Below are 14,604 nucleotides of genomic sequence, written 5' to 3' on the forward strand. Positions count from 1 at the left end.
AGAGAGAGAGAGAGAGAGAGAGAGAGAGATAAAGAGAGGGAGGGAGGGAGGGACTTAGAGAGGGAGGGAAATAGACAACCACTATGTATCCCAGTTTAACCTCAAGTGTAGTATACACTTTATATTTAATTTTTATATTTATATTTTCGGTTAAATGATGAATAAATACCTTACCATTTTAACTGTTACGATTAATCAACGAAAAGAAACGAATGCATGACACATGTAGACATATTTAATATTAAATCCTGTTAGAATCGTAATACGCTTCTGGTAAGCATTCATTAATGAGGTAATAATAACCGGTTGGATGTGCCGATCCTTTTTGGCAAGCTGTTTTGCATTTCATGCTAAGATAACAAACATTTTATTGTATCACGACAACCTACTGAAATCCGTCGAATGTTACAAGTTGTTTTATTAAGATAGTGCACTGCTACAAAAGTTGCATAATAAATCATAAACGTGATTCCATACTATAAAATGTTCGTGTATTTATCTGCAAACGTATTTAGCTATGCTAGTAATTGTCATATAGTCAAGATTGACATACAAATATGCTCGTGTATCAAATTAAACACTATCTTTCGTATTGTGTAATGTACTGATAAAATATAAAAATGTTCTTGTATATGCATTTGTTTTATTGGGTACATCTTCGCTGTTCAAAGCGCAATCATTGTGTCAGAACAACTGCCCTTAATATGGATACATCGAGGCGGTCGAACTACAGACGGGATTAACCTCTTGCGACACACATACAGGTATTTAAATATGGGTATTCGTTTTTCTATTTATATCTAATACACCATACTAAGATTATATAGGCAAATTGCTTTACACGCATATTTGCGCGTGTGTAAAATTATTGTTGTTGCCGAACATTGCCAAAGGACTCGATTAATGCGACGTTGGTCATGGATTGTTTAAATTGACGTTCTTTATAACTCCATCAATATTGAGTTATAAATGAGGCTTCTAGAAGAGGAACAAGGTTTTTCTTGGATTTAAGCTCGAGGGAGTCATTTTTGGACTCATGTTTGATTTAAACTTAGTCTTCTCATTATATATAAACATTTTTGTTGTGCCTCATCACTACAAAATAATTTTAAGGGGAAATTTGCACGTTTTGGCAAATTGACAAAAAAACAACAAAAAAACAATAGTTCAGATTCGCAAGTTTGCATTGTAGTTATGATATTTGTGAGATAACAATAATACTGAACATTCACTATGCTCTAAAATATCCATTATTTGCATCCTTGGACGATTAAAAAACCTAAAAAATAATAAAGCGTTGCAACGCGAAACGATTGAACAATTTGGAAATTTCTGTTGTTGTCGTTATATTTTGTGACACTACGAGGATTGCTTATATAACGTATCAAATACATCACCCATTGTATGAGCACGGATTGCCGCGTGGTCTAAGCATTAGACTTTTACTCCAGGGGTCAGTTGAGGGTTACTTTTTTCTTTCTTTAATTGTATTCTTGTTTTTTTTTACTTGAGCTTTTTAGATAAAATGTTTACATTTATCAATATAAAGCATTTAAATGACAAAGTTCAATGCGTGCCAAAATTTGTGAAAAGGTCTCTTAAATCGGCAAATTAACTGATGTAATATTCGACGTAGCGCGAGAGAAGTGCTGACATTAAAATGTGATTTCTTATAAATAAACACATACATGTTTTTCCATTCATGTTTTATGTCATTTATTAAGATTGCTCGTAAATACATTTTTATCGGCTGCAATAAACTGTATACATGTAGGGTAAATGCAGACCATTTGTTTGTATTTAGTCTTGTAACTGGTCTTCGTTTGCTTATATGCATTGCACAAGTGTGATATCTTATCGAGCATGGTATATGTAACAGGTGCTCGAAACCTCGCCTCCGTTTGTTGTTAGTGAATGAAACAATGACTGCGATATTTTCCAGTTGATTAGACAACATTTCATTAACATTTACTAACTATTGGAGTTGATTCAGTTTTGGTTTCCTTTTACGCCTGATGTTTGTTTCGTAAAAAAATGTATAAAGAAAATCGACTTTATTTTGTGCCACTTTGATATTACCATTAACAACTAAACTGTGTTGCAGAAAAATCAAAAACTGTTTAGCAGTTGCGTGTTTATTGCTATTTTTTGCAAAGTAGTTATGTAGTTAACAATAATGTATGTTGTTAATAGTGCATCGCATGACAATAGTTAGACAAAACACTTACATCCAAGGTGGGATCCAAAATTTCCGCAATAATAAAACAAGCATACACTATTTATTCCATTGTCGTTGTAGTGTTTGGAAAAATCATACTTATAAGGCTGCTGTAAATGTGCATTGTTGCGACTCTTCAATCGTTATCGTCGGTTCATTGAAAACAAATTATGGTAGAAAAGTACTATTTTTCAATAACGCCCAAATAATATATTGCTGGTCATTTGTATTACTAGTTACTTTATTTATGTCCTTCGTTTAGTCTTTGTAATCGGATTTAAAATTATAAAAACACGGAAATGAACTCGTATAATGTCGTTTTCCGTTTCCATCTATAAAAAATGGCGTTAAAACCACTAAAATTCCTATTATTTTAACGTTTTTGGCTTAACAACATATAAAATGAACATGAGATAACACTTACTATAACCTTTTCGTTTTTACTTGTGATGTCGTTTTTGATTGGGCAGTAAAAAATGAATAAATTGAATAGCGGTATGTAACTTTTCTTTAACTCTTGATGACGTCGAAAAACAAACAAAAAAGCGAGTGGCGCTGCTGAGTTTTTACGTATTGTCGCGTTCTTCGCGTACAATTCATACGCGTACCTTTCATACAATTTAGTCGCTGTTGATTGAAACTTCCCGCAGATCTTAACCAATTTATGCCTAGTGGACTCTCCCATCCTTCTAAATTGGATCAATTAATTTCCAAAATTAGAGATGTCAGGTATATTTATTTCCATTTTTATAATATTTCTCACAGAAATTCCTTTACGCAAACAGCGTAGACCCTGATAAGACTCCGAACTATGCGGCGTCTCACCTAGGTCTACGCTGTTTGCATAGGCCTTTTTTTGTAGACGCTAGGCAAAAATGGATTAAGGATCATTAAGTGAGGTCACTGACTATTCGTATCTGCATTTTAGAAGCAGTATTTCCATGTTTTTTGCACTTGAAAAGCAAATTTAATGTTTGCATGTGACTTTCCACATATCTTAAAGATAATCATTGAAAACAAGATGAATGTCTTCTGGGTGTTTATATATAGTTCCTGACCAAGGGTCATACCACTGAAAACAAAAAATGTAAGCACAATTATACCCCTTTGTTCTGATAAATCTGATCGTAAAACAAGTGCGTATTTTTACTACAGCTGCTGCTCATTTAAAACGGCACATGTGCATTACGTGTCAAAATAAAGTCACTGGCAAATGCTGATAATTTGGACAAGTTAGTAAGTCCTTTGCCTTTTTATTGTACTTAATTTCCTGCTTAGTTTTACATACTCTAGTAACTACTGAATGTATTAAAATGTATATACGTCGTCGAGGTCATTAAACAGTAAAGAGAGTTTATTTCACCACACATAAGGCTTTAAGCCCATTAGTACACACCTATTTAAACACAGTATATTCACAGATGGTCAATAACGTGCATAATGTTTAACTATTTATATTATACATGTAAGTCAGTTCTCAATTTGAAATCATTAAAAATACAAATAGAAAGATTTCGTACACTTTTTTTAATTGTCGGTCTGAAATAGGTCAATAACCCTTATCATGTTTGTCTTCGGCCAATGATATTAATTTATATACTGCGTACCTAAATAAATAAAACATAGGACATTCAAGTAAAGAATAACATTCGTCCTCAAGAACATAACAGTGTTTGCATCTTATGTTTTGAAACGATATCTTTTCAGGCTTGCTTTCTCCCTGCTGCCCCTTCAAGTCGGTAGGCAGATACTCTAAAGTTTGATACATTTACTGCATTTAAATATGTTTCGAACTTCAAGCGACTGTAAATGCTATTACTTCTACCTCTTGTAGTGTTTTACAGTTCACTAGGCCAGATTTTTACAAACAAGTCAGATTTTTATTCTTTAACCATGGATAAAAATATATCAATATTTCAAATTCTTCACTGAATCATTATCGGGTTGAGGAATGTTTAAGTGATTTAACCAAATACTTTTTTGAGTGTATATAATGATCATTTAACGAATGGTGTGTACCTGACATCATCAGTAATAATAAAACTAGTACTTTAAAACACAAACGATCGATTATTTATTAACGGCACTTGTCCCAGTTCTCTGTAAAACGAAATTATATTGTGTTTGCAACTTCACACTCGACACTTGTTTATAGTACCGTATATGCATTCGTTCAATCTGAACATTATTATTTAACCCCAATGCTTCGCAACCAAAGCTAAGATTATGTTCAATACGTTTATTAAAAAGCTCGTGTCTATGATTAACTGATATATCTGGGTATTAAACTAAATTTAGAACGCGACAATACAATTTATTTCCATTTTTAGAATATTTCTCACAGAAATTCCTTTACGCAAACAGCGTAGACCCTGATAAGACTCCGAACTATGTGGCGTCTCACCTAGGTCTACGCTGTTTGCATAGGCCTTTTTTTGTAGACGCTAGGCAAAAATGGATTAAGGATCATTAAGTGAGGTCACTGACTATTCGTATCTGCATTTTAGAAGCAATATTTCCATGTTTTTTGCACTTGAAAAGCAAATTTAATGTTTGCATGTGACTTTCCACATATCTTAAAGATAATCATTGAAAACAAGATGAATGTCTTCTGGGTGTTTATATATAGTTCCTGACCAAGGGTCATACCACTGAAAACAAAAAATGTAAGCACAATTATACCCCTTTGTTCTGATAAATCTGATCGTAAAACAAGTGCGTATTTTTACTACAGCTGCTGCTCATTTAAAACGGCACATGTGCATTACGTGTCAAAATAAAGTCACTGGCAAATGCTGATAATTTGGACAAGTTAGTAAGTCCTTTGCCTTTTTATTGTACTTAATTTCCTGCTTAGTTTTACATACTCTAGTAACTACTGAATGTATTAAAATGTATATACGTCGTCGAGGTCATTAAACAGTAAAGAGAGTTTATTTCACCACACATAAGGCTTTAAGCCCATTAGTACACACCTATTTAAACACCGTATATTCACAGATGGTCAATAACGTGCATAATGTTTAACTATTTATATTATACATGTAAGTCGGTTCTCAATTTGAAATCATTAAAAATACAAATAGAAAGATTTCGTACACTTTTTTTAATTGTCGGTCTGAAATAGGTCAATAACCCTTATCATGTTTGTCTTCGGCCAATGATATTAATTTATATACTGCGTACCTAAATAAATAAAACATAGGACATTCAAGTAAAGAATAACATTCGTCCTCAAGAACATAACAGTGTTTGCATCTTATGTTTTGAAACGATATCTTTTCAGGCTTGCTTTCTCCCTGCTGCCCCTTCAAGTCGGTAGGCAGATACTCTAAAGTTTGATACATTTACTGCATTTAAATATGTTTCGAACTTCAAGCGACTGTAAATGCTATTACTTCTACCTCTTGTAGTGTTTTACAGTTCACTAGGCCAGATTTTTACAAACAAGTCAGATTTTTATTCTTTAACCATGGATAAAAATATATCAATATTTCAAATTCTTCACTGAATCATTATCGGGTTGAGGAATGTTTAAGTGATTTAACCAAATACTTTTTTGAGTGTATATAATGATCATTTAACGAATGGTGTGTACCTGACATCATCAGTAATAATAAAACTAGTACTTTAAAACACAAACGATCGATTATTTATTAACGGCACTTGTCCCAGTTCTCTGTAAAACGAAATTATATTGTGTTTGCAACTTCACACTCGACACTTGTTTATAGTACCGTATATGCATTCGTTCAATCTGAACATTATTATTTAACCCCAATGCTTCGCAACCAAAGCTAAGATTATGTTCAATACGTTTATTAAAAAGCTCGTGTCTATGATTAACTGATATATCTGGGTATTAAACTAAATTTAGATTTCAGCTTGTTTATTGCTTTAAGAACCTTTCCTGAGAGTGCATAATATGTTCATGAAAAAGAACCCCTAGTGGTAAAAATATACCTAGGTATGTAAAACTATTTACAACATCTACAATGTTTCCTTTGTAATAAAATATTTAATTTCGTCTATCCTGTCCACCTTTTTTGAAAATCAATAGTTTTGTTTTATTATGATTAACACATAGTTTCCATTTAGTACAATACTGTTCTAATATATCTAATCCGTTTTTCAGTCCAGCTTCCAATTCCACAAATATTACAATATGATCATCATCTAACAACACAACACTTTTAACAAACCAAGAGCATCTTCTTGAAACGTATATACTGCTTACCTTTAATGAATTAAACATAGGACATTCAATTAAAAAATAAAATTCGTTTTTTTCAAGAATTGTACAGTGTTTGCATCTTTTGTTTTGAAACGATACCTTTTCCGGCTTGCCATCTCCCTACTCCCACTTCAAATCGTTAGGCAGTTACTCTAAATTTTGATACATTTACTACATGTTAATATGTTTGGAACTTCAAGCGACTGTAAATGCTATAACTTGTACCCCTTGTAGTGTTTTGCAGTACACTTTACCAGGTTTTCACAAACAAATAAGATTTTCCTTCTTTAAAAATGGATAAAAATATATTAATATCTTAAATTCTTGAACAAAACATACTTCAATAAATCTTAATCGGGCTAACAATTGTTTATGAGATTTAACCACATACTTTTCTGAGTGTATATCATGATCATTTAACGAATGGTATGTACTTGACATTATCAGTAATATTTAAACTAGTACTTTAAAACACAAACGATCGATTATTTATTAACGGCACTTGTCCCAGTTTTTCGTAAACGAAATTATATTGTCTTTGCAACCTCACACTCAACACTTGTTTATAGTACCGTATATGCATTCGTTCAATCTGAACATTATTATTTAACCCCAATGCTTAGCAACCAAAGCTAACAATATGTTCAATAAGTTTATTAAAAAGCTCATGTCTATGATTAACTGATATATCTGGGTATTAAACTAAATTTTGATTTCAGCTTGTTAATTGCTTTAAAGGGACTGTCAACCATGCATGACGAAAAAAGAAAAGTTCTAAAATACCGTTTTTGTTTACAATTATTAGTTTATATTGATTAAAATTTCACGACTGGTATATTACAGTACTTGAAAAAAGTTCATATTTTCAGTATATTCGGTAATAAAATTTCGCGATGTGAAATCGAAAGTACATCGCGAAAATAGGTGATATAACGATATTCACACAAGTAGATTGATCATTTTATATATAAAATATATACAATTCACGTCGCATGCACAATTTGCATTCCGGGGTTTACCAAGTGACGTTGATGATCTATCTACTGGCGTTATTTATTAAAGTTAACTGGTAGTAACCTGGTAGACAAACCCAGTAAAAATTATTACCGAATATACTGAAAATATGAAAACTTAACATCTTTTTTAAAGTATTGTAATATACCAGTTGTGATATTTAAATAAATATAAACTAAAAATTGTAAAAAACACGGTATTTTACAACTTTTCTTTTCTTCCTCGTCGTTGTTGACAGGCCCTTTAAGAACCTGTCCTGAGAGTGCATCATATGTTTATGAAAAATAACCCCAAGTGGTAATAGCAAATCTAGGTGTGTAAAACTTTTCACAATTTCTACAGTGTTTTCTTTGTAATAAAATATTTAATTTCGTCTAGTATTTCCACCTTTTTGAAAATCAGTATTTTGTTTTATCTAGATTAACACGAAGTTTCCATTTAGTACAATTCTGTTCTAATAAATCAAATCCGTTTTTCAGTCCAGCTTCCAATTCCGGAAATATTACAATATCATCAGCATATAACAATAAAACACTTTTAACATACCAAGATTAACTTCTTGAAACTTATTAAGAATATAATGTTCCTAAATACCTTTTAAATACATAGAAAACTAGAGCTTTGTCACAGACGTGACGTATACCACCACATGCTGCATTGACACATAATATTTTGCATGCTTTCTTCACAAAACAAGAGAAGCTAATTTATGGCGATTTTTAAGAATTATTATGCCATTATCATTTATGACCATTTTGACCTTTGAACTCTTGAATTCTTTCGCACGACACGCCATCCAATGACTGTGAACAAAATTAATGTACAGAGTCATGTTAAAGTCTCACAATGAATGATATAGTTATGGCCCGGACAAGCTCATTTATAGCCATTTTTTACTTTTGAACTCCATGTGTCATCTTGACCTTGGAGATATCGACGTAATTCTTCTGCATGACACACCGTCCAATGATTGTCAACAAATGTACCGAGTAATTTTAAAATCTCACAATGAATGACATAGTTATGGCCCGGACTAGATCATTTATGGCCATTTTTTACATTTGAACTCTAAGTGTGACCTTCATTTTGCATATATCGACGTAATTCTTTCGCATGACACACCGCCCAATGATGGTGAACAAATGTGCCTAATGATTTTAAAATCTCACAATGAACGACATAGTTATGGCCCGGACAAGCTCATTTATGTCATTCACGGTCAATCCGTGATACTTGAAGCTGTCCGTATGTTGTAGATTCTTTCCTCTTTAACTCTCTTCTTTATTTCAGATTTCGAACTCAGTAGCATGCACGCGGTCTTGGTGTTACTTATCTTTTGCGCGTACATTGGGATGACGCCATTCAGTCGATCCAGGAGGGGCTGTGTATGACTGCCATGAGGCCGATTTCGTCAGCAACATGTAGGTTGTAAATCGCTTTGCCATTCACACAGGTTCACTTGTCGCCAAGTTTTTCGAGCGCCTCCCGCACGATGAGCTCCATATAGATTTTGAAGAGTGAAAAGATGTAGCCATGTCGTACACTGATTGCTTGTTGAAACAAATATGTCACATCTCTTCCGACTCTTATTTCGTTCTCTTGCACAGGTTCTCCATCAGACCGTTTAGCTATGGATGGATGACGTAGAAATGTGACACTATCCATAGACCCTGGTGCCACACTCGCTTAAAGGCTATATTAAACATATACAATAATAAGGAAAAATCGAGTACACAAATCTACTTGAACACTTGCTGAGCACATTTTCAACAAAGGTGTTACTTTTTATAGGCACATACACAGCGTACTAATGATTATTACAATAGGATCACAAACTTACTTTGAGTAAATATTTCCTCGTATAAATATGAAAATTATATTGCACCAAAGTAATTGTCTTACGATGGCTCATCTCGGTATTGTAAGCTTAGAACACGTGTCATACATTAGTACGCACGGAATATGTAACAGGCGTCTGCAACATACCGTTTAAGTGTTTATTGTCCGTTTATTGGATAATATTTAAGTGATACAACATAATCAAGACTAATACATGTGCTATTAAAGCACACAAATTGAAATGTTACTCGGCATCCTGTGCTAAAATCGTTTAATTGATGCACACTGCGTAAGTCTAAGCCCGAACAATTTATCTAACAATATTTACATTTTATTTGCATTTAGAACAATCGAGATACAAATAAGATACAAATAAGAGTGCAAGTAATTTGAGCGGTATGTCTTTGATAAACCATTTTGTACACAGAGTGTAATAAATTAAGCTGCATATCACTTAGCAGTCAGAAATACCAAAATACATTTGTCGAGGGATGGGATGTTGTTTTGATGCAGCATTTACATTGAATCCGAAAAATGATACGGCTTCCTCTGCAACTTATCTTGCACTAAGACATTAATAAGTGCGCTTTTTCGTCAACAGTGCAATGCTACGGTTGAAACAAACAATGGAAAAAAGGAAAAAGAAAACAATTATCACGTTGTATACAATTGTAATAACAATCGAAATAATAGTCTTCCAGATATTAACCCATTTCTTAGTTTTTAGTTTTCATAGTTTATACATGACAATTATTATAATTATTCATAGTTTATTCATAGTTTATACATTACATAATATATATATATATATATATATATATATATATATATATATATATATATATATATATATATATATATATATATATATATATATATTTATATATATATATATATATATATATATATATATATATATATATATGCTATTTATATTGCTATTTACAATCGTATTTATTATCATTTTTATTATTCCGGATTTATATAGCGCCCTTTTTATGCAAGAGCGCACGTTCAAAGTCGCTTTACAAAAGAACATTTGACGTATTGCAGATATTTAATTTAAATATATGAACGAATTATATTATTTAATCGTTACAATTCGGTTCAAGTCGTTCATTTAAGTCTAAATAACGTTTAATATACATTATGAATTTTGTTTGAGTATACAAACTTATAGAATATAAGTGTATTGGTATATGCATGTTCAGTTGAAAGTATTTTTCATGGGTGGTTCTAGAGAAACACTTAAGTTTTTCCAACTTTGACAACAGCAATACTGTGCAAAATTAGAAACCAGGGGGAATTTAGATCTTCTCAATTGATAATAAGAATGCATGTACGCTGAGTAATATCCAATATATTATAAGTTTTCTTTTATAAACCACATAAGATTATTTACCAAAAAAGTATGTAAACGTTTCAAGTAAAACAATTATAAACAAATGAAAATGCGGTAATACGTACCATTATACTTCATGTATGCTTATTCAATTATACTATTGTGTAATTCTTTTTAGAAATAGAATATGTAAATGTTGCGTACATGTTTTTTACGTCTTAAAAGCGTGTATTTTAATTACCATACCTGCATACAGTGGTAGAAAGCGGCTACTTGTTTAATCGAACACGTTCTAATTTTAGTTGAGCCCAAGTTCACAAATAGTATCTTTATAAATTCATCATCGATTGTATTTCTCTGTATGGCGCGAACATAAAGGCTGACTTTAAAAGCCCGGAGGCCGTTTTATCAACAGATCTTAGCGTGATCTTACGTAAGATTCGTAGGATTTTGTCGTACACTTATTGTAAGTACTGCGTACCGTTTTATCAAAGAAATCGCAGCTAAGATGCCGTCAGATTTGTGCTTAAAGCTACGACTGGGTAAGACCACTCTTAGCGTTCGTAAACCTTCGTAAACATGGCGGCCTCACGCGCTTTAAACGTTGGTCAACCAAGAGAGATGAGAATGTTTCGAGATAGAAAGGATTAAGCGATCTCCGTGATGGAGAAATATTGATAATATTGGACGTATTTATGTTTGATAACGTTAAATAAATTCGTTATATCATTCTCTGCATTGAACGTCCAAGGGAAATGAAATTTGTGATGTTTGGATAATTAATTCGTTAAATAGGAAAGTATCCTCGATATATGTTGATTCGCGGTGTTAATGTTTTGTATTAAAATTAGCAACAAACAAACAATAAAGCATTGTATAACTTATCTTGTCGAAAGAAACCAATATTACACTAGTAAATGGAGCATATTTATTTCCTGCAACTCGCGCTATCTAATCCATAACAACAGTATTTTTGACAACATTTTTACAGTGTCCGCCATTTTGACAGATGAATGTAAGGTCGCGACCTCTGACGTCATTCACACAGTTTTTTATTTAGGCCGATACAATTAAGTAATTGGGTTGTAATGTTAATAAGTCATATAAAGAGTGTCAACTGTACAATAATTAAAATGTTTAAACACAATTCAACACAATTAAACATATTTACAAGCGTTTGTTGGACTTCATCTATTCTTCATTGCTATTGCAATGACAGCACAGGAATTTGTCACCCCTTCTGACACACCTTACAGGTGTGCAGAATGTTAGGTGTGTCCAGTGCTTGCATGGGATGCCATTTTTTAAACCATCACACTGCACACACTTAACAAATGTCAGAGAAATACAGCCGGACAGTTCCTTTGGTTAGAATCTGTGACAAACATTTTTCATCAGAAGACTCATCACTGTCACTGCTGTTACTGGAATAGTCCACTGCTCTGTCAACACAAGATGAGCCTGCTACTGGACAAGGTGCTGTTGTTGCAACAATTTGCTTACTTTTTTTTACTGCGAGCTTACCTTTTTGTGTTTCCTGAGATTTGTTCAAGAAAGGTTTTTGATTTTGTTCATGATTTTTTATGGCCTCCATTACCTCATTACTGGTAAGTTCTTTTCCAGACACCAGTCTGCTAACCGTTTTCCTTGGTTTCTAAGCTTTTTGATTTTTTTACTGATCTTATTTTTTGTTCTACAGTTTCAAAAAAAGTGCTGGTGTGTTCATTTTCAGGTCCAATTTGTAGCCCTCCCTCTACAGTTAAATCAGAATCATCAGTGTCATCTGAATGATACACTTGGGCTGGAAACATACTTTCCCTGGGAATTGCATCCTTATTTAGGAGGAACAGTCCTGTTTTGCGAAAGCCAACTTGAAGGTTTTCTGCAGACAATGCTTTGTGATAGATGTGACAGACGATATCACAAACATTATACTGAGTGATGGCAGCTGATGTCTCACGGATAATGTTGTGGCATCGCGAATGGTACATCCGCTGGAACGGGCCATAACAGGCTACATCTAGAGGTTGGAGCAGGTGGCTTGTGTGGGCTGGTAAAACATAAAAAATATACCATTCTCCTTTGCCCACTCTGCAAGAATGAATGATACATGGGTAAAAGCAACACAATTTTGGATTCACACCTGCCAGGCGGCATAAATTGTATGAAGTGTTTGGTCAGATACTTAATGAAAACCTGGGTGTTAGACCAACCACTTTCTGACATTGTTCCACTGGCTCCTGGTGATGCCCCTTTCCACAAGTCACTGTTCATCCGCTTGCCCGGGAAAACAAAGAATGGTGGAACTGCTTTACCACTTGCACTCCCAGCGCCAATGATTGTAACTGTTTTACCTTTGCCAGAGGTCACAGCTTGCGCAGGATAGTAAGAACTAGCTACTGTGTATGGTGGCTTGTGATCAATCGATACACCCTTCTCATCAATATTGTAAAGCAAATGGGGTATCTTGGAGATCATGCTTCTGTAAACATTTCTGGTAATTTTCAAAGAAGTTAGACACCATCTTTTCACTCGCCATTTTTGCCCCCACATGATCAAGTGCTCTTGGTTTAACAACCCTCATTTCTGGCCATCTCTTTAGAAATCCTTTCATCCACATCATGGAGAGGGGTGTGGCAATTGTCCTCTTACCCAACTGCACAGCAAACTGTGAAGCAACATCAATACACTCCTGCTGTGTATAACCATAACCTAAATCAGCCATGGCTTTGAAATGGTTTACAATTTGGGCCTCTTCAAACTCATCAAACAATGGGACCTTCCCCATTACAACTGTTTCTGGGTCAACTTTCCCCAAAACCCTGTCCCTGAGTGTGTTTTCTGGCATCATATAAGTCCTGGATGCTCTGAGAACGGACATTCCAACATCTTTCACTGCTTTTATCAAAGAAGATGGTGAATAAAGTCGATATTTTTTCCTTATAGGCTGTGGGTGTTTCTAAAATAAACACAAATATAGTGTTACAGGTGTGAGTTTCAAAAACCATATATTTTAAGATGCTTGGCCTTACTATAAAATTTCAGTCACGTGATTTTCATTCATGGACGTAAACACTTGCAGCCGACATGTAAAAAGTCAAAAAAAGTTATTGATAAACAAAGAAAATATTGTATATCCATGGTAATATAAATGAGTATAACAAAAAATGTTAAATTTTGGTACATCTAGACCTAGTGATAAATACCTGTTTAAATATCATATTTTCATTTTTGACAGCAAATACGATCGAGTACACTTTGTAGTAAATTTGACGTCACTAAAATCACCGACATGTGACCTCTCGCGAGATTTCGAATCAAAACAAAAATGGCCGCGAATCAACATACTTCGCGATTTTAGATACATCGAGGATATTTAGTCATCTTTATTCAATTTCTATCAAAACAAATATTTTATGGTTTCTTTTGAAGTAAAACAGTTCATTTGTCATTAAATATTGAATGTTTACAGGTGAACTAGAAGTCGGATATTTCACATTTCGGACGCTGCTATACAAGTTAGTTGTCGACGCAATATCCTGATATGCCTTTTGCGCATAAAAGTTTTGAAGTTTTATTCTATCTAATGAATAATAAATAATGCACTGTATAATGTCTGCAATACCTGCCCCAACGATTATAAGTCATAAACTTTGCAATCCCAACATTTTAATATCAATGTTCTGTCAAAATTAGATTTATGTACAGTAAGATATACACTAGCTGAGCAACATAAATCTCACACTGCACGGTGAGATGCAAGGTAGCAAAGTTATATTCTGATCTAGTTACGCTCTTGCCAAATGGCAATGTTATTTTAATGACCCTGTATCACACTGTACAATGTCACTTGTCAGTCAGAAGTGGCTTAACTAATAGTGTTAAATCATAAAACATGTGAATTGAATAGATGCTCCAATCATTCAACGAAGTTAGTGAAACACATTTCACATATTT

The 14,604-nt window shown here is 33.5% G+C and overlaps 1 protein-coding gene across 1 annotated transcript in view; it reads left to right on the plus strand.

Moving 5' to 3' along the window:
• Positions 1-8,857, plus strand: part of LOC127854698 (uncharacterized) — a 45,880-nt gene extending 37,023 nt beyond the window's left edge. The window contains exons 9-10 of the mRNA XM_052389757.1: positions 5,505-5,536; positions 8,757-8,857. Of these exons, the coding sequence (XP_052245717.1) occupies positions 5,505-5,536; positions 8,757-8,857 (133 nt within the window). The remainder of the gene's footprint in view (positions 1-5,504; positions 5,537-8,756) is intronic.
• Positions 8,858-14,604: the final 5,747 nt, after the last annotated feature.

The sequence above is a fragment of the Dreissena polymorpha genome, chromosome 13 (assembly GCF_020536995.1).
Source record: "Dreissena polymorpha isolate Duluth1 chromosome 13, UMN_Dpol_1.0, whole genome shotgun sequence".
In the NCBI taxonomy this organism is placed as follows: domain Eukaryota; kingdom Metazoa; phylum Mollusca; class Bivalvia; order Myida; family Dreissenidae; genus Dreissena; species Dreissena polymorpha.